Raw genomic sequence first — 22,612 nt, 5'->3', positions numbered from 1 at the left:
AGAAAAAAAATGAGAAAACAATTGCTATTTAATGGGGCCTTCTAAATGAACAAAAACAAGCAAAGAAAAAAAAAAAGAACTCTAGATGTGTAAATACAAAAAAGCAAAAAGCAATGAAATCATTTTTTATTATTATTATTTTTTTTAGTTTGCTATGGGTTAAATAAAAAAAAACTTTAACAAAATAAAAAACTTTATTTTTTCTACTACTGTAACTTTGGTACAGTATAATTCTCTGAAAGCATGCGCCACAGATGATGTGCTGATAACGTGCAAAGAGGTCGAGCTCATTCGGACAAGCACACAAGCTTTCATCAATGACAATATTAGCAAAACAAAAAGGGCAAGACAGAAAAAAAAAACAGTTACCCCCTTCCCCCTTCACCTCTTCAAGCACCAGCGACTTGTAACCAGACCGTGCACCCCTTTTACATTAATATTCAACAGCGTTAAACAAAGCTGCACAAAGGGGACAGTCACCCCAGGACCGAGAGAATTCATTAATCCTTTCAATTTTTCAATTCAACAGGCACTCCGATATAATCAAGTGAAGCTGGATAGCAAAGCTGTGGCCATTTTTTGGCAGCCCTCTGGGTCACGGAAGGGTAGCGAATATCCCACCATAAATCCACCATGCTGTGACAAGCAAGGTCCGCTACTATGCAGGGGACAGCATAGGGGCAACAAGGACGCAAGGGTGTCAGAAATGCAAGCTGAAGAGAAATTAGTATTCTTTTCTAGATATTTTTTCTGGCTTGTGGTTATTTATTCAATCTTAATACAGTATTGCATAAAACACTGGTCAAAACTAAATTATTTAAAAATGTACATACAGAACTTCGGTCTTCACGCAAGCAAAAAGTTGACAAATATTTGAAGTCGTTCAAGGCCACATGTAACCCAATGCTGGCCTATCAGGCGGTTGGACAGTTTGGAAAACAACATAATGTGGTTAGAGACTTATAAAATTGCAACACTATTTCAGGTCTGTCAAAATGTTTGATGATGGAAACAAAGTGACAATATGAATGATTGTAGAAATAAACACTATACAGGTTTAATAAGTCACATCAATAATGTATGATAATGCCTTCAGTTTTGTCATTTGATGGTGGACACCACTATAGCACACAGTGAAATATCTACATTACAGAGAGCAGTTATCTAAATCAATGTGCACAGGTTAAGTACGGATTTAGTGGAGTGCCTCACTCCTCCCCTAAATACCCCCAAATAGGCAGCCTAATTTGATCATTTGGAGAAAGAGTCAAAGGGACAAAAAAGACACTGGAAAAGAGAGATAGACAGTGAGTGAAGACTTAAATTAGGCATAAGAAAAGAGACAATGGATCTCATTTTAACCCCTGCTGTTATTTTACCATCTGGGATCTTAAAGAAGGAGTGATTGGTGAGTGACTGTCTGACAGGACTAAAACAGAGCTACTATGTTAAGTAAGTATCCAGGTATAGAAAGTGGTGTTGTCTGTGCACTCACAGTGCCCCAAAAAGACTGTTCTCAACAGTAACAGATGTGTCTAACACAGGCTATCCTGCCTGACACAGTCTATTCTAGTTAGCTTAAAAGGACACCGTATATTTCACAACCAATACAGCCAGCTTGCAAAGTAAACAAAAAAAATCATTTTAGTGTAAACTGGTCAAATTTCTAGGAAACCCAAATTGTTTTTTTGTTTTTTTCATATTGTTGTTTTAGTCACACCATTTTGGAGTAGTCTCTCCCCACCACCCAGAGAATACCCTTTATCAGCAGCCTTGATTAGTGTAGAGTCGACTTTAAACGTCTACTTCACCAATATCTATTCCGTCCAAAGATGTGGCCAATGTGCTTCGAAAAAATAAAATGGCAATTTTAAAAGTTTGGCTCTTAAAATTGTGTGTTCAGCTTCTAAATATATATTTTTTCCAGTCATGCTTCTACGTAGACTCCATACCACCTGAATAATGAACGCAGGTGCATCCAAAAAAAGCAAACACTCTGAACCGCTGAAAATATGTTTTTGCATAGGAATGGCATTACAAAATAAACAAAATTAATTGGAGAAACATTCAGACAGATTGGACGTGACAACATTCTACCCTCATAACTCACGAATTCCACAACATTTATTGCCAGTTCTGAGAGCCAGTGGTACAGAAATAGTTAACTCTGACAAGATGATGGAATATTGACTTTAACGTATCCTCACCGCTTGCCCAGACTAGCTGTCTGCTGACTGGAGAATTTCTAACAATGTGGCTTCTGTAGACAACCCTGCCTGCACTTGTTAAATTATTCACAATCCCCGTCCTATGAGAGATGCAGAAGTGAGAATAAATTCTCAGAGCACGTACATAGTTCAGCAAGAACTTACAATCACGATACCCCCATAGCCCCTTCTGCTCCCTCTGGGTGACTAGGGAATGTTCCACTTCTATCGGGGTGCGAAATCCTGCATCCCCTTCCGGGTCAGGGATAGGCAAATTTTTGTTATCAATAGTACTGTCATGTTGTTCATCCTGACGTTGTGTGCATGCATACACACGCATATACGGTACTATACACACACGCACACATACTTACGTAAGTACACAATTACATACACTTCTAAAAATATCAATCTTTGACCTATCCCTTGACCAAAGTTTTAAGGGCTTTGTTTCACAATTTGTTCCAATTAAAAACCTTTCCACATAAAGAGCAGTTCCACACCCAGTGACCATCGAATTGTGTAACAGTCACCAGTGTTTTGCAAAATGTGAATTATCTAGTACAAAGGAATGCAACTCCGAGACATCCTACGGAATAACATTCAGGTCTGCTTTGTTATTATTCGTGTCTGCACAGTAGACTCTTTTAGGTAATTTACAATCACTTTTATAGTTCTTAAATATATATTTAGCTTGGATGGCTTGGCTCTTGTAATTGATGTTTGTATTGGGAATACGTACACATATATAAATGTCATTATGTGGCAGAGCTGCAATGGTGCCCGTGCACAGATCTGCTAATAAGAACTGTCAGTTGACCGGGCACAGGATTTAAGAAAACAAGTTCTTGAGAATTGTATAACCAGTTCCGCTTTTGAAGAAGAACAAAAAAAAAAAAAAAGAACTTTCGCGATCTCTTGAAGAAGAAATGATAAAATGTAGGTTTTATTCAAGAGCTGGAAAAACAGAGTTGGATAATTTTTCCACGTTGAATATTTTGACTTACAATTTGCTATTTCGTGTGTGTGTGTGTTTGTGTGTGTAAAGCATCCCAGTGGGAAGTACTAGTGGCATAATGCTCTTTTCTACAAGACTGACAATAGGTCAAGTTTACCCCTTTTTCTTTTCAGTAAGGTGAAAAACAGAGTCCACTGGAGAGAATTGTAGGACCCCTAGCAGCTAAAATCCATAAGCAACACACTCCAAAGTATTGTATCATTCAAGGAGCAAGGCTTGAAGAATCTCTTTTGAATCCCAGATTTTACACTCCAAAGCTGGACAAAAAGCACTTGACAATCAAATGTTCTGTAAGGAGAGAAAAAAAAATTCTGTGTGCACTGACTCGATCGTTATCACCATACACTATAAATATTGGTCAAATTCATTTGAATGGATGAGATAACGCCTGCAACTTGTAAAAACATAGTCTTCAGAAACAGTCTGTGAGAAGAGTAAAGTAGTAAACAAGGATTGCCTGAGATTTCTCGGCCACTTCCTGGTCAATGTAGATCATGTGCCTTCTCTCCAAACCAAGGACAGGACATTTGTAGGTGTGTTAGTTTATTGTTTTATTTACGCTTTTGTCCTTTAACCATTTTTACTTTCCTACTGCTCCATCAACTAGGCTTTTCCCAAAAACTGCATTGGTTTAGGTATTAAAAAAAATACTATATAACCACTAGACATTTCTAAGAAAAGGATGAAAACCGTAAGTTCGCAGTTTTTTCAGTTATTCCAAAACATCCACACAAAAAAAGAGAAAACGTTGCAAATTAACAACGAAACTGTGAAGAGTGATTAAATCTAGGCACTTCACACATGAACTTAAAACCGTTAATTAAAAACATCCCACTTAATTGACTATATTTGCATACCACTCAGCCTAAAAAGGATCATTAAAAAGGTGGGGGTGGGCTGGGAATGACAGTCACATACTAAAAGGTGGGAAATATATTAGAGGGAAATAAAACCCCAAAATAGAGCACGCATGGAACTCTTAACGAGCTTCACGCGGGTTAATCTGACATGATTCAGACAGCCTACTGGAAATGAAACCCTATTGTCTGTAATGAGCTCTTTAAGGGAGGGGGGGGTGGACTTCAAAAGTTTTTTTTTTGTTTTTTTTTTTTTTAAAAACTCCTTTGCCATGAAGACTAGTGAATGGTTTGAAACTGAGATAGAGAAAAAAAAAACGGGGGTGGGTTGGTAAGTAGAAGCACATTTCAAAATGTTTTCAGAGGCCTTCTCAAAAGGAGCTCAGTTTTTTTACCTGGTTCTTTTCATGGTAGGGCTCTGAAGACCTCTTAACTCCTGGCTTCTTCAGGGACCCCTGCAGATCTCCTATTAAAGCAGACAAGCAAACTGTGCATCCTATTAAATGGGAAGTTAAATGCTTTTTTTTTGAGGGGGGGGGGGGGGGGGGGAGATTCACTCTGAGCACTGCTCTATAATACAACAACACCATCACTTTATAGTAAAGAGATGTTCCGGAAAAAAACCTATACAATATCACAAGGCTTCACAAAGCTTGCAGCTGCTGTGTGTGTTTGTGACACCCCTATGTTTGTGCGGGGAGATCCTCTTGCACTATCTACTATGTCTTTTTTGAAACTGCTGTGCTTTGCATTTAAAGCAGGACGTTCCCCCCCCCCCCCTCCTTCCTCACCATACCACCACCATTCCTCGCAATCCTACAGGGAAGGCACTTCCTCCCCCTCAAACAAGCAGCCCATTCAGCAGAAATGGAAATCCCACGATGCACTGCAGCAGAACAGCAAGAAGAAAAAAAAAAAAGATAAAAAGTTACAACACTGCAGTGAGAGCATTCCATTTTACAAAAGGGGAATGACAACCAGGACATAACCCTCTACACATCTGCCCGTAACAGGGCGCGCTACATCGTTTCAGTGTTCTGGGATCTGGGATTAACTCACCGTAGGCCAGAGTGCTGTGTAAAATAAATATAGGCAACAAACAAAATCACGTTTAAAAAAAATAAAAAATTCCCATGCAAATTAGCATGGCCGGAGAAATTCACTGCAAGAACTGTTAATAGGGCTTTCATTGAAGCAAGAACTTTCATGATCTTTCATGGTTCCACATTCAGCACATTAGCGTGCCATCAGGTGACAGGACTTGCACGCATTAAAACCTTGCTCGGACTGGAAAGCTAAACGGAATTTTCTGCATACATTGCTAAAGCATAGGGATTCATTTTAAAACATGTAAATTATACAGTCTATGTATAGCTACTAGAATCTTAATTCAAATCGCCACTCGGGGTCAGACGCCCGAGACCAAGGATAAATCCACAAAATAAGCCAGACATATGACAGACTGAAGCAGGGCAGTGTGCAGATAAGGTGTACTCTGCACTACTATGAATATTTTATCAATATACTACAATTTTAGCTTGCGATATGCAGGGCGGCAAATACAGCCGTGTTGCAGGAGCCTTAAAGGGAAGGGACAAATTACAGCCAGAGAACCAATGCTTAAGAATTGGCAACAAATTAGCTCCTACACCTGTGAATGGATTTGCAATTGCACACCTCATTAAGACCCCAGATCAGTACCTTCAGACAAGCGTGGGAGCGAATTTAGGGAATTTGCATGGCTATTACCTACAAGAATACAAGGCTTTGCAAACACAACACCCTCTAAAAAGTAACAAACTCAGTTTGGGGCCAACTACCCCCTCCTCCCCCAATTCCCCAAATTGTATTGTTAAATAAATAAATAAAAGAGAGATTGCTTTTGCGGGAACTTTGAAATTAGTAACAAGTATTATATGCAAGTAGAGTATCGGCCACACATATGCCACCCAACCCAATTCTATTCACAATGGTGGTTATTTTGGTTTTTAGAAGACCCCCTGTTGCCCCTGTTCTGTAACACTGACATCACTACGCACGGCAGGGGAGCATGGCCAGAGTACAATCGCAAGCTCTGTCCCAGGGCAGCCCCCTACGAAGCCTCCAGGGTCTGTTCCAGGAATTCACACACAAGAGACACAAGGCTGCCTCAAATGTTGTCACCACTCTAGCACCAGGGGACGTTAAAGTTATAGTGTCACAGAACGGGCATCATGGTCACCATTAACAAGTTTACAAGTATATCTAAGACACAGATACAGTTGTAAGTTCAACTGGAATTTAGCGTATCCACTTTAACCAAAGTTGTATTCAATAAATAAATAAAAAAATGTAACTTATTTACTGCTCCTTCCATGTACACTAACACCTCTCGGATCCTTCCTTCAATTTATTTACATTCTTTAAAAGAAACATGACAGTGGGGTGATATATGTAACTTTGCTCTGATAACAGACATTCAGCTTCATTAACACCCAAGGTGTTACAAATGGCTAGCCAAGCACAAGATAATCCATTGTGGGAATCCACAATCAACATCACCAAGCCAAGGCAGCAAATGGCCCCTTAGTGCAAATAAATGACAAGCAAAACTCGCTCCCTTTACAAAAATCTCCCGGATTAAATACTCAACAGGCATAAGAAGTTGGTGTGTACAGCAATATTTGAGTCATGACCAGACACGAACATCAGGCAGTATCTGCACACCTGCCTGATATTAAAATCAATCATTCAACTCTTTGCGGCATTAGCCCGAAATTCAAGTTCTTTTAGTCACTCTCCTACTCTTTTGTTTGGGTGTTAAAAAAGGGGCTGTGATGTACACAGCCTAAAGCAATGAAATGAAAGGGATTAAAAGCAGAGGGAGTTGAGAACAAGAAAAAAAAAAGGGTAAGAGGCCAAAAGTTGTTTTATTTGCCACACCTTTTGTTTGAAAATCTAAATCCTTTGCAAAAAAAAATGCATTTCACTCCTTAAACCCCCATGACTACCCAGAAATAAAACAACATCCCATTTATATGGACCCTGGTGGAATGGGGTAACTGTGGTTGGGAAATGGTAACAGATATCCTAGAAAGTATAATATAATCTCATGTTTCGGATCACAAGATCAAATGCAACAGGGTTGACAAGCGAGGTTTCAACGAAAAATGGCATGGGATCCGTAGGTGTAATTTTGATTAAATTTATCTTGGCTGCAACTACAGGTCTGTGCAAGCCCAGAGTTCTTCATGTTTTAAATCACATCATCACAATATTGTTGGGTTTGTCATGCTCTCAAGGCATTAGCAAGAGTGTGTTAGAAGAAGAAAAAAAGAAGCCACAGAACATCTGTAAAAAACGAGATATGGGTAAAACTCATCGGTCTAAATGAAGATAGTCTAGATCAGGAATAGGAAAACAAATCTTCCAACTCAGAAGATGTCTCGCGCCATCGACAGGTGTTTGTGGACAAACTACAAAACTGGCAAATCCTTATAGAAGATGCAGACGTCTAACATTCAGAGATGATAACCTAACTTTGGTTAAGTCAACCAATACATGTGAACCACATCCTGTGCTTTTCACCTAATAATTACAGAAAACAATTTACAGTACAATAATGTACAGATAAAGTCTGCATCTTCTGGGCACGTAGCCAGACACCACTCTAGAGCAGGGATATATTGTAAAGTGAACCTGTTGAGAAAATATCAACTTACCTGAAATCGCTCCCATATACATCATATATCACATAGATACATAATGTATTTGATGTAAAATATAGAAATTTACCCTCCTCTCCTCCATTCCAGCGCCACCATCTTCAAGCTTCGCGGGTGATACACCCACCTCCGGCCGTCCTCCACCTCCTCCTCTTCAATTTCATTGCAAACCTCCTCAGTGGTGCCGGAAAGGAGTGATGTCCTGTCACTCCCTTCCTATACTCTTTAGCCGTCGCTAGGGAGTTTCCATAGCAACCACAGCACATTAACTATGCGTAGGAGAGCAGAAGGACCACCTGTGGGAGGTCTATCTCCCTTGACAGTCAATGCTGCAGCACGCCAAGGCATTGATTACCAGCTGGGAGAAAAAAACTATTTAAATCAGTTTGTTTTTCCTAATCTATACATTGGCTAGAAAATTGCTAGCACAATGTATAGATAGAATTTTACTTTCAATCTAATGAGCATAAGCTGTTTGGGGTACGAAAGGTCCCCTTTAATATAAACGCTACAGGAAGAGCATTTCCTTAATACATTTGTCTGTCACGTTTAAAGTGGTAGTTTCAGCAACATGTTAAAATTATCCCTTCTGTAGTAATCAGCATGAACACATCTTATATTTTATTTAATGTTTAGCCCTGTGTAGTAATTAACCAAGTTAAATATATAAAAAAAAAAAAAGGTTTCTGCTAATCAGTTAACTAACATTACATGTTTAATTATTTGGCTACAAGAATGGCATGGATGATGGACGGTTAATATAAAAAAAATAAAAAAATCTCCATACTACTTGATAAATGGATTGTGTGGCTACAAGATTCCTTACAATATAAATTTACATTTCTTTTAAAAAAAAATCACTTTCTAGAGTACATTGTGCTAGATAATTGCTACTAAACCTATGGATTCTGTTTCATTTCTACATGCAGTTTTTGCTATTGCCTCTATCAACAGAGGTTTAAAGCACAAATATGGCTGCTGAAGAATTGTGGAATATTCACTCTCCCTCCTGGGAGGGAAAATAGAACATTTAGCCACTCCCACGAGGAACGCCATTGGGTTCGTTGTGTATACCTACTAATATTTACCAATTCAGCATGTACACAGTGGAGTGGCACTTGCTCAAACTTCCCCTGCATATTGCCTTCAGACCAGGGTGGACCATTCCCAGCGTATCAATTCTCATGAAGAAAGTTAGATAAAGGCTCATCTTGGAGCCGAAATGTTCTTCCTGATTATTAAAATCTACAAGTCATCTTGCAGTCACACTTTAGTATATAACACTCTTAGGCTCCTGCTACTCTATACATAGTGTTCCTTAATACATTTTAAATAAACACTACACAAAAACATAAAAACATTGGAAAAGTTCAGTGCACATTAAGCAAGCAGATATTTTTTAGCAGACATAATATTTATAAATTCCTGATTCTTCAGAAAGACAAACAAATTATTCATTCTCATGGCAAACCACAGTCTAGCATGCGACTGGAAGACTAGTAGTCTCTGCTATCAGGACATTTCCCGTAATTACTTTTCCATTGAATTAAAAAAATTTTTTTTTTTTTCAAAATTCCCTTCATACGAGACGTCTAGCCTTGTGCAATTCTGAGGCAGCACATTCCTAAACAACACACTAAATGGTCATGTTGCAATTTTATTTCCTGCCAATCTCAGACGTGTAGAGTTATTACATTGGCTCAAACTAATAAACCAATAACCGCTGTTAACTGTGCAACTATGTAACTGATGACCCCTGTAAATGAACTGCATTGTCTAAAGGTCCTATTACTGCCATGTTTAATACATTTCATCTTTCGCAGGTCAATAAAGGTTCTAATATTGAGTTGGGCAATAATACAGTGTATATTTCAAGATATAATTAAAAGATAAACACTCACAGCACACCTTCTGGAAAACCCCTTTTTTAAAAAAAAAAATATATATCTGTGGGATATATCTGTTATTATATAGAAAATAGATTTACAGAAATATTGTTCTATAGAAATATCTTACAAAATCTCTCTTGAAGCATATGAACTAGTACAGTTATAATATATATGAGCAGCCATTCAGAAAAAAAATTAAGTAAAGGGGTTGGGCAGACGTTACAGCGAGGTCTTAGTATAGAGTCTCTCGGGCAGGTGATGTTATAATTGAGTTAAAAGAAGCCGCTAGTCTGCGTCTGTTTTAGGAAAGACAGACTTCCTAACACTTGATATCCTGTCTGCTATTTCAAGCCACTTGCTCAATTCTCCAGCAGACATTACACAAAAGATGCTGCAAGACTCCACCAACCAAGGAACAATTTAGCTCTGACTTTAACTTTCGTTCTTATATTAATCCAACGAGCTGAATATAAAATAAAAACACATTTTCACAGGACAAAGAATATATAATGAACATCATTGTAGCAGTGTCTTTGCTCAGGGTAAAAGTGGACAATCAATGCTACATATAAATACAAAATGGAGAGCCTTAAATAAGCGTTAAACTTCCTGGATGTCATGGACTCGAGGTACCAACATGCTTTGCAAATTTCCTAAATAGCAGAGCCCGATGTGAGTTATAGTGCATTGAGAATAGTAACAGCAGGCCACCTATGGACAACGGCATGTATGTCAATTGGAACGCTGAAGAAAACACAAACGAAATCTGATTGGTTAGATGTGAAGTAACTTTAGGGAAATGAATAATGGAATGATAGGTAAAGAATTATCCACACAGATCATATTAATCCCTTAGCCCCCCTCCTCCCCTCACCCCCTCTTTACCCATAACAGCAAGATTTCTTTTGAGCACTGGATAAGAATTAAATAAAATACACGGGAATTACCATGTCTCTGGTACTTTCATGGCACACCACGTGGGTACACTGAAGCTTAGGCAGTTGGCAAATGGACATGACAGTCTCACAATGACATGCTAAAGTCTGGCTTACATGCAGTGACACCTGTGGCATACCGTCTTTTAACAGCTCTGAAAAATGCGGCACAAATTCTACAGTGTAAGACATAAATTGTGGTAAGGGCAGCCATCACATCTTAAGTGCCCCCCACCCACTAAGTGGGACTGGAGAGCCTGCATAGAGAAGCCATTGCATATAAGTCCTTCACATGTGCTCAAATATAAAGAAATAGGCAACGCCAGGGGGGGAGGGTCAGGGGGAGTGAAGGCAGATGAGATCTACCAAAAATTAATGGAAAGTTTTGAAGGAGATGGAAAAAAACTCACAAAATGAAAGATGACCAGCCATGCCAGTTAACTTGAAAGTTTGCAAACGAAAGAGATTTTTTTACACGATCTTAATAGTTAAAGTGTTACACAACACATGGTTTGTAATATTTAGCTTTATTCATAACCTGATGATACATGCAAACAGCTTTCATTCGTCTCTGTTAGTGCTGCAGACGGCTGGCACTAACAGGGATTAAGGTAGGTGGTACCCTGTGTGTGGGTTACCCGATGGAGAGTTAAGAGCATAAAATTTGCACAAAACAAAAAACACTTTGTCCCCTTTTATTTTTGTGATCAAGGACTGTATGCAAAGACAATACACACAAAAACAACTTGAAAATGCACAGTAAATAAAATAAATAAGAGAAAGAAACTATTTTAAGATGCTTAAGGCATGGCTGCTATTGAACAAGAATGATGCTTTCATGATTTCAAAAACATCATCTGAGTGGAAAAATTATTTATTAAATTTTAACAGAGACTCAAGGCATTAGGAGGACATTGGCAAGAAATGGCAAGGTACGTGGAACATTAGCCTTTGGAATTGAAATAAAAGAAAAAAACAAAACAAAAAAAAAATTTAAAATAATAAAAGACAAAATAATTTTAAAAATACGCCGCTCCTCCCTCCCTCCCCCCCCATTATGTCGGTTTGAAACCAGGCAATGCAACGCTTGTGCAGCCATGAAAGGGTTAAACAACGGTCTCCCAAAGCCAGCAACAACAACAAAAAAACGGGTCCATTTGTGCCAGACACAACTATTCAAAGCTACTACCTCAATCCATGATTAGCTGGGGATAGACAAGCTATTAAAAATGCATCCACCTCCAACTATCACAGATAATGCGCCTCATTACGGTTAACATCGCCACAATAGCTCTGACACACGGTTGTAAGAAACTCCTGGGGAAATTGGAAAGGAGTCTATTCAATGATAATAGGAAAAAGGCAAGAAGAAAAAAAAAGGAAAAAAAAAAAGGATTTAAGCAATAATGTGATTTAATTGGCCTCCCAAGAAGAGATCAGTAAATGCAATTTTATTATGCACTGGGAATAATAAGTGAAAGGAAATCAAGCAAGTCACACATTTTACGTAGAAAGGCTATGAGTGGCAAAAGAGGACAAAATAAAAAAAATAAAAAATTGGAAAGCAGAGCTGGTTTTATCATTAACCCTTGTCACATAGTATGCAGTCTCAGCATGTCATGTCTGGGTAAGCTGCTTTCCTTGAAAGATTGTATCTTATCTTGAACAAAATGAGGTGAGGATAGGATGGTGAGAAAGTGTTTTTTGTTCTTGCAATATACTATACCATCATTTATTAATTGGCTGTTAATGGTCCGACGTAAAGAACTACATAGTAAATGAGCTAAGAATGGATGCCCGTAACAGTATCATCTATAGCATGGCTCCTCAGTAAATCTAGGGCTGAGTGTGGCATGGCTGCGATTTGAAAATGTATTTTTACCAAATGAAACATTCTGCGTTTTTAAGTACAAATCTTATCGAAATCGTGAAACGTGAAAAATAAAAAATAAAGTAAAAACAAAAAAAGGTCATAAAATATGTTTTTAAATATAGATTGGACAAAGTTTTGAGGCCTTTATATGCTGCCCAGACAACCACGCACTACCCTCAAAATTGGCATCCACATATGGCTGAGCCCAGACATCTAAAATAAACCACTAGTGTCTGGACAGACCGTCTGGGTGGCACGTCTTCATTGTAAGCTGCCTGGTTATGTATATACCACCTACTCACAAAGCAGAACATCACTACCCGTCTGGTGCCAGGTCTGACTGGGCAGCACAGCACAGATATATACACTGACATTCCTAGAAGGAGATGATGATCTCACGTGCACAGATAAAAGTGAATATGTGCATCTATATATAGTAATATTTCGACCCAGACAGAGGGAGAACCACTAACCACCACTGAGGCTGAATGTATGTCACTGCAGCAGAATCAGCCAGATAGGGTTCCAGACCAGACAAATATAGGCTGCTACAAAGGATTATCTCTACGTAAAAGAAGCAAGTGACAAGTCGACACTTTGAACGCTAGTCTAGACCAGTAGGTGAATAGGAGGATAAACCTTACAGATACAAAACCACGCTCTGGCATACAGGAAAAGAGGGTACTGTGGGTCATCAGCACCTGCTATGTGTCCATATCTCCACTTGGAAAGACCACAGCTGCCATTCCACACAGTACATACAAATAGTAAACTAATCAATAAGCACATCAAGATCATCACTTTTATCAGCAGTAACATCTACACTTAGGTCAAACACGGTTGCCACTAGGTCACTGCAGGTTGATGCTCTTTTAAGCAAAACCTTTTCTCACTACCCCAACCCAAAAAGTGACAGATGCCCTCTAATATGACAGTTTTGTGAGTGTTCTTGTTTTGGGTTTTTTTAATAGACATTTTCTGGACTATTTAAGATGAAGAACTATAAAACAGACATTTTTGAAAAGTTAAAAAAGCCACATTTGGGAATGAATCAACTGCTTTTTTTTTATTTTGTTGTTTTTGGCCTAAAATTTTCACTTTGATTTTCAATTCTTCACAATCGAAGACAAGTGAACAAACCCCCCATTAAACCCATAATTTCTACTAACTCCAACATTGAAATAGACTAGCTCTTTATTGACGGAAGGCAGGAGTGACAGCAGTCACCCTACCATCCTTAATCGCAACCTAAAACATGAAATCCATGTGCTATGCCTTTGACAAACTTAGCAACCCAATTTTTTTAAGACAGCAACTCATTTGTCAATAATGCATCCATTCAATTACATTTTACCTTGGCATTCTCCAAATGATTGCCCATTTAACCCCTTAATTCTGTCAACTATACAAAGCATCCCTGTAGCACAATTAACAGAGAAAAACCCTGAAATAACCACACTTATCACTTTTGACACATGAATGCCTAAACTGAGAAACTGTGGTGGTCTCCAAAATAAAAATAGGGGGATTTACCAGAATTTATTCTGGAATTTAACGATACTAAAGTAAAGTAATAAGATTTTTTTCTGATCTTTTGGAAGGGTTAATTCTAACCCTTTCATGGTTTTGCACAATTTGTCAGAATTTTGCCACACTGCCCATTTTTATATACCACATGTTTGGAGTATTTTTGTTAAAATTTTTGTATTTTTGTATTTTTTTTTTTTTAAATCCACTGAAACAGCTCACCCTCTGATTTTGGGAGTAGACACCTACCCTTGCAATTTTCCTCTTGTACTTTTTGCTGAAGTCAAACTTCTCCTTCATGTCCTCCAGGAGTCGTGCCATCCTGGCCTGCTCCTCCTCGTTGCTGCTATAATCCTGAGCCAGGAGGATGTACGCCCTCCAGTTGTCAGAGTCGAAACCCCAGTGGCATGTCCTGTTCTCAAGAGCCTTGTGTGAGTGCACCACAAACTTGTTAGGTGGGTAAAGAAGGCGGCAGTCCAGGCACTGGATGCAGGGGGCATTGATGTCGTTGTAGAGTTCAGGAATGAACAGGCCTTTACACTTGCCGAAACATTCATGATAGACCCTAAAGCTCTTCTCTGTCAACTCCAGCTCCAGGGAAACCTGCATGTCCTTCTTGCACCTTGGTGGGTAGGTGCCCCCATAGAGCAGGGCATTGCACAGACGCTCGGCATCTGTCTTGGTAATGAGGCCACAGGAGGGGGCAGAAAAGGGCAGGATGCCCATGACTTTGAGGATCTCCAGCTGGTCAGCAGTGCATCGGGAACAGTAGACATGTAGCTCATCGCACACCGCATTGATCTGTTGGAGGGTAAATTCGCGCAGGACAGAGTTCAGGATCTGGGGGAGGCACAGCCTCTTCTCCCCACCGACTACAAAGCACGAGATGGTCTCCCCATCCAGGATGGTCTCACACCTCTCTGTAGACCTATCGGATGGGATGAATAAGGGGCCCCCAGGGATGACTGGGGGAGGCTGAACGGGCAAGTGGAGGATGGGCTCCGGTTCCTTGCCACTGTCCTTCTTGTACATGTCCTGTGCCCAGCGTGCTGAGAAGGCGGCTGGACCCCCTAAGGAGCTCATGGAGCTCAGGTGGAACTGCTCCAGAGTCTTCTGCAAACCTGGATGAGGCTGAAAGCTGCTCCGGCTCACAGTCTCCATGGTAGAAGAACTTCCAAAAGAGAACAAAATCCAGGAAATGGGGTCAAATAAAAAAAAAAAAAATTACAAAATAAGTAAAAACCACAAAATAGCACTTAGATCCAGCCTCTATGAGCAGCTGAGGACCTCCATTTGTTCCACGCAGAGATAATCAATCCCGAGGCTGGGGTTTTGGATAATGTCCCTCAAACTCTCCCCAAACTGTCCTGCTGCAGTGACACCACTTCATCCAGCTGACTCCACCACTTCTGCAGTGACCTCCCCACCCCACCAAGAAATGTGTATTTAAAAAAAAAAAATGAAGATTCTAAAATGTATCTCTGAAAGAACACTCAATAAAGTCACTGCAACAGGGTGTCTACTTGGTGGGGACTAAACGTGCCCTTTCTTCTTCTCGCTGATGTCCATAGCTTCCCAGTCGATAAATGGAGAGAGAGGGGGGGTTAGAAGGGAGTCTCTCCAGGAGAAGTCAGTATTAGGTAGATCTGACTCCACAGTTTAGAAAAAGACAGGGGGGGGGGGGAGAAAAAAAAAAAGGAAAACAAAAATGTAGAAAAAAAAAAAACAGTACAAAAATATCAGATAAGTTCCAAAATGGTTTTCAAGTCTCTGGTGCTGTTTTGTTAAGAGTTGGTCTTCATGTCATGTGTAATTCTTACTCCTGGTAAGTGGAGAAGCCATGCACAGCTCCTGCCTGCTCAGTTCAGAGTGCTTGAATGCTTAGCTGATACACTGTCTGCACTGTGCACTCCTCCCCCCCACCACTGTCTCTCCCCTCTCCCCCCCTTCTCTTCCCCTCCCCTCCCCTCTTTTCCTCTCCACCCCCTTTCTCTCTGTTTGTTGGTGTCTGCCTCAGTCATTGAATCCCAGCCAAGAATGTGACCAACTCCCCAGGCTGGCTCTTCCAGGAACAACCTCCCCTCCCCCTCCTTTTTTTTTTTTTTTTTTTTTTTTCTGCTGCTGCAAAGCGGAAAAAAAAAACTGGTCTGTGTAGAAAGCACACAGTAAAACTTATGGTTCTCAGAAGTGGAAGAGTAGAGATACGCGCGAGGGAGAGCAGATCTTTTTTTTTGTTGTCAAAGTGGTCAGAGGAGGGGTTGGTTTGAGCTGGGTTCATTCAGGTAATCGTTCACATCTGTGCCTTTTTGACCTTTCTGGTGTTTTCCTGTGATTGACTCACATATTTTAGTTTTTTGGTTTTTTTTCCCTCTCTATTTTCTTTGTGTCTATGCTTACAACCAACATGGGAAACACAGAGTTTGTATGTTTATAAATATTATTATTATTATTATTATTATTTCTGGCATTTGTAAAGTACCGACTAATTACTCAGTGCTGTACAATTGGGACAAATACTGTAAAATATACACAGACAAATACAAAAGGCAAATTTCTACAATGCTATTTAAGATTAAGATTTTTATTATCCCCATTGTACAGCGCTGCGGAATCTGATGGCGCTATATAAATAATAAAATAATAATAATTATTATAATTAATAGTTTTAACAACAAAAAAACCCGCAACGTATGTTTTTTAAATATAAACACAAGAAAAAAACACTATGTACATAACTCGTCTTGTTGCAAATACATGTCTGTTAGTCCACCTATTGTACAGCGCTATGGAATTTGTTGGTGCTTTATAAATAATAATAATAATAATAATAATAATAATAATAATGTGAATGCATATTTTTGCATTTTTTTAAGGAAAGCACTAACATACCTCACAGAGCTGTACAGCTAACAAACTACATTTAAATCTATTTCATTACAAACCAAGTTTACGTACATAAAAAAGATGGCATAGCCCTGCTCAAAGGAACGTACATGGAAGTAGTCACTAAACCACTGATTGGAAAAGGAACCACACATTTTTGGCCATAATACTAGAATGGGGAAAATATGTAAAATCAGCTAGTTTGCCATAACCATATTATTTTGGTTCTTATATTTTAAAAATACTTGTCAACAACTTATCATGTTGCATCTTCTTGTCCTTTGTATAGCACTGTCAAGTATGCATGTGTGTTGTAAAAAAAATAAAAAAATAAAAAATATATATATATACATATACGGTATATATATATATATAACTATTCTCTCATTTAAATTACAATTTGGTGGCATATCTCCACTGGGTACAATCCAAACCTAACACAAAAAAACATAGCAATATTAACCCCTTAATGACACAACTTCTGGAATAAAAGGGAATCATGACGGAATATATCCGTCGTCTGTCCTTAAGGGGTTAAAGTATGTGATAATAACATTAACCAATTACTGTGCACACTGTATATTGCTTAAGGAAATCTGTCAGCAGAGCCATTTAGGTCCCCAGGTATACGTGGTATTTGCAGGAGACCTCATCAAGATTATTGTTATTAATGATTAAAAAGATTTTTAGCCCAGCTGTTCGATATTATTGATTTAAACATGCTTGTTTCTAACTGAAGCAGAACACTACTGTTTAAATCAGAACGGGGCAATTGTATCCCTCGAGAGACACAGCAAACTAGGATTAAAGAGAAACCCTGCTTGCACGTAGGTGAGGATCACAGGAATCGATTATTTTGATTGACGCTACTATACACAAGACTGTTCATGATGATAAAGGTTAAAAATTGTTTAACAGCACAGGAAATGTTTTGGTTTGCTCAACTCCTGTTATTGGAGGAGGGAGCTCTTTAAATGTCTTAAAATAACCATTTATTTTTGCTTTTTTTTTTAACAAATAAAGAGGTTTAAGTGATGCTGTTGCATGAGCTTTGTAAACCATACACATCACCAGGTCATTGGATGGCACCAACAGCATCAGTAGCGCAGCCTAGTTAGTCAACAGCAGTAAACTTTACAGAGAGAAAAATCGGGGGGAGAGGGTGGGTGTTATAGGTTTTCGCGACTGTATGGAGTAATTGGCTAATGGGATCTAGTTAGTGTATGATTCCATCTAAAGGGATGCTCAAGTCCCTCAGGCGGTTTTAATAAAAGGCCAGATTTCAAGAGAAAACAGCACTTTTGTGAATGCCTAAACAGGGATACTAGGGAGGTATGCAATGCACAGGTACACAAAAATGTGAGGCAAGCACACCCAGAGATCCTTGGCAATGCTTTCGTAACTCAGCCTACATTACTATGGCGATGCAATAATACCCCCTGATGCCCAGGCTGTCTGGCCTGGGTCTGACCCTAAATTTTCTTTTTGCAGAAAAATTTACAAATGGGACATTAAAATGTTGGTGCCTTTAAACCGGAAGACTGTCCTGGTGAAATATACCGTGCTGGACCCTACATATGTTCCCTCTGCTGTTTATTTTTTTACCGACTAGCTTGAGATATAGTTTAACAGCGACCACTGGCGTCTTCTCAAAATCATAGTGTCTTAACACCTGAGCCTACATGCAAACTGGACATCATCAATTTACACTTCTTGCTTCCAGTGGACATAGTAACGAAGATACACAGATAGTCCTTCTTCAGATAGAAGTTCCAGATCAACTCCCAATCTACTTTTTTTTTTATTTTATTTTTTTTAACTTTGATTTTTTTCACCCAAATTTCTCAATTCACTTGTCTTGAACTCAGGTCGTACAAAGTAGTTTGAAAGACCCCTGGGTGTCTGAGAAAAACCCAAAGGGATTTACTTCTATAGGGAAAAAAAAGTTAAAAATAAAAAAAATAAACATGTACTTTGCCATAACAGCACAATACTGCAATAAAATGTATTTATCCTTTAATGAATAGTTTACATATTCTATTCCCGGACATGGAATTTTTTTTCTGTCATTTGTCATGATGAAAAATCTACTTTACGTGAAATTTATTTTTTGTAAAACTTTTTTTTACATTTATACTTTTACAGAAAAAATAAATAAAAAATAATAGATACATTATGTATTCTAGATTTTTTTTTTTAAAAGGCTGTATTGCTTTTTAAATATTTATGTTTTATAAATCAGACTTCCAAATTAATCCCTAATCCTTTTTTGCACAAAAGCCTGCACTCAAAGACCATTTCTGTAAACATACAGTGGCCCAGGGTTTGAAGTTTACTGAGATCTAGAATTCCTGAAATCCCATTAGCATAGAAACAAGATAAGGTGTACTAAACATTATCACCATTAAACATAGCTGTACCTACGTGTTAGTACACAAAGCATTTTATTGTGCTATACAACACCATTTCCTCATTAAAGAATGATTGTTATAGCAATCTACAAATTTCACCTAACCAATGAAGATAGTAATAGAACTAACTTGCCTAAAACAATATATAGATTTGCAGAGCTGGTGGCTGGGCTTGAATAATGGGCGTTGCAGTCCAGTAGTCCCTAGTTTGCTGCAGATTATATAATATGGCTATTAATTCAAGTTAGAATTGTCAAGAATTCAAAGTTAATTTCAAATTTAAGGCTAAAATACTAGAATAATTGCTGACGTGGACAATTAATCTAATTAAGCTATTTTGGTGTTAAATTTTAAATTCACGTTGAACTCCTGACAAGTGTCACTTTGGTGACTTGCCCAGTAAATCTTTAGTTAATATCACGGTCAGATTTGTCCACCAGCACATGTATTGCTGTCTGGGATTGGGCCGTGAAGATTGGAAAATATAGGGAACACATTTATGTCGCAGTCCTGGATAGAAATAAGATACACTATGCACTATTTAATTAGAGGGACAGTCTTAGCCACAAAATCACTTAATCACAATGATGGGAATAGGTTCTGTCCTTGCAGTCTTGTAAACAAACACAGTGTCCTTAGTGAGAAAGAGCTGTGTATATTTTTTGCAATGCCCACGCTGTTAAACATTTAAAAATGTGTGAAGACAATAATGGAATCTATTTGACATCTAGCGCTCAGCTTGCATAGTATATAGAATTGGCGCATTGAATTGTTGGATTGTTGAGACTGCACTGCATGCGCTGTGTATCTCATTTATGAGAAGCATATGATTGGATAAAAGTTTACTGAAATTTTGACTCATCTGAGGAGTATCGTCCAGCCCTAAAGAGCCTTTGCTGGTGCTGCAATAAAGGTATTTTATTTAAAACTAGTCTTAAAATAAAGAAACACATATAGTTTAAAAATTTAATATTTTTTTTTTAAAATATATATAATTATATATATATATATATATATATATATATATATATATAAAAGAATTATAGTGTTCCTTTATCATCAATGCATTTGATATTACAATCCGTAGACCTCGTGTAATTGTCTGTAAGGCTGTAAAAAGCCATTTGTGCATTGCAGGTGTACTTTACATCCACAGGTTAGACACAGATTGCTTACTTATCAGCTGTACATACTAGTACAATCAGCACTGTGACGAAAATAGTGTAGATCTTAAATTGATTTACCATAACGCATCATTAGTTCTATCTACAACCCAACCCTGACTGTGTGAGGTTAATCACTGACCCTGACATTGAAATCATCAGACTGCCATTTGTGGCATGTCACTGCGCTGGTATTGCTAACAAATATTCCCTTGTTAAGTTCACAAGGAACATTTCAAACCATGTATCATTTTTTAGTACAGTACATGATGCAACAGTAATATCGGGCTGGTGATTGTGGTAGATTCAATACATATTTTATATTCAGGCGAGGAGCAATAAATCCACTTCTTGGATCATCATTTTAGCTCAGACTTTAAAGTTGCCTCTTATTCATTATAGATCACCAACATAGTCTGCAGTGTTGTACAATAGGTGAACAAACGAAATTGTGACAAATAATTTAAAGAGAGACTGCAGGCTTGAATTGCCCCTTTTTAATGTATTATGTAGATAAAATGCAATAACGAAACAAAAAAACACTCACACACACACAAAAAAACACCGGTGAACATTTTGCTGTTCGTTCCATGGAAACAAGGCAGTAAATGACCAGTTGGCAGCCAATCAGAGGTCTCCGATATAAGCGACTCCCATGACATCATACACGTGCGTCAGTGTGTCCATTTTGCATTCAAAAGCAACACTGAAGGTAGACCTATACATCCTACAGAGCGTTTATGAACATTAAGGAGGAGCCATCGCTTGACAGGAATTTCAACACTTTGTTTTTCAATCTTCTATATTTACTCAAAATGCATTTGTATGGTCTGAAAAATAAAATACATAAATTCTGAACTAAGTATCCTGGAACTGCGTGCCGCCATCTTGGCTCCGTGTCAGCCATTGCCATAAGCTCTGGACTTTACACTGTCCGTCAGCATAGTGAAAGGTGGAGATTTATAAACAATAAACATGGAAACATGAGGCGGAGTCACCAATGAAATGTGCCTGCTGGTTCCACTGGTTTCCATAGTGACTGGCCCACTTATAGCATTTTAGACCATGTTGAAATAACCCAAAACAAGCAGAGTAGAGCTGAGCCGAGCCTAAGATCCTTGCAGTTCAGTAGAAACCCTTTTATTAATGTACAGTACAGAATTATAGGTTTGTGTGACTTCAAAAGAAATTTCACAATTTTTGCCAAAACAACAAAACCAAAAATGCAGCTCACTTGGAGAATTTTCCCAGATTTGGCTATTTTGGCCTAATTTACTTTTAAATTCCAAACATATTTTATTTCATCAAATTGATTTTTTTTCAGATTGTGTCCACTGGTGTAGCTAAAATTGTGAGCGTGAAATAAATAAAAAGGGTTTCGTTTCACAAAATAGTGAATTTTGAAGAGTTTACTTAACTAAAAGTGTCTCTGTTACGCCATACTTACCTTTCTAAATTTGTTTCCTCTTCCGTTCTCTGTGCCTGTTCTTCATTTCTTCAATTTTAATCTCTTTCTCATGAAATACACAAGACAAAGTAGGAACTTCTTTGTGGTATATATTTTTCCTACACTTGAGAAATTTTGATGAAAGACAAAATATTCACCTTCCTGTCGTGTCCCTCGTCTATAACCTTGTGATTTATCCTTACTCGAGCCTCTCGCACACCCAGTGCACTTACCTTTGCATTTGGCTTAGTGGGCACGCGCGGTGAGCGTCAACATGAATAAGAGTCAGAAAGACGGAGGGGGAAGCGCCGAAGTAGGCAGCTGCAACGCGTCAATGGCATGCTTCTAAAAATGGCAGCAGATAGGATCCAGTGCCAAAAACATAGAGTTTTTTAGAGGTAAGAACAAGGAGGATTGAATGTTGGTGGAGAATTAAAGGACAAATAAGTTCAAGGGGGTCACTACAAAAACCAAACAACAATTCCACGTGAAAGAGCCGCATTAAGATATAAAATAGATGAATAGGATACATTCTCAGGCAGAGGTTTATTCAGCTCAATTATTTTGGGATAAACATATCAAGAACCCTCTGTTCTGATCACTTAATTTCAATACACACAACGTCTTTTTTTGTTTTAGTTTTTTTGTAGCAATCCAAAGTTGGGGTCATTAGTATGAGTCTCGCAATTCGTGTAGTC

The 22,612-nt window shown here is 38.4% G+C and overlaps 1 protein-coding gene across 2 annotated transcripts in view; it reads right to left on the bottom strand.

Moving 5' to 3' along the window:
• The window catches only part of SKI (SKI proto-oncogene), an 82,593-nt gene extending 66,727 nt beyond the window's left edge, over positions 1 to 15,866 (bottom strand). For both annotated transcript variants that reach the window (XM_063435984.1, XM_063435985.1), the window contains exon 1: positions 14,260 to 15,866. In XM_063435984.1, coding sequence (XP_063292054.1) covers positions 14,260 to 15,171 — 912 coding nt within the window. In that variant the 5' untranslated portion in view covers positions 15,172 to 15,866. The remainder of the gene's footprint in view (positions 1 to 14,259) is intronic.
• Positions 15,867 to 22,612: the final 6,746 nt, after the last annotated feature.

This window comes from Pelobates fuscus, chromosome 11 (genome assembly GCF_036172605.1).
Source record: "Pelobates fuscus isolate aPelFus1 chromosome 11, aPelFus1.pri, whole genome shotgun sequence".
NCBI classification, from domain to species: Eukaryota; Metazoa; Chordata; class Amphibia; order Anura; family Pelobatidae; genus Pelobates; species Pelobates fuscus.
The sequence above is the reverse complement of the archived record's forward strand: the minus strand, read 5'-3'. Positions and strand labels throughout refer to the sequence as shown.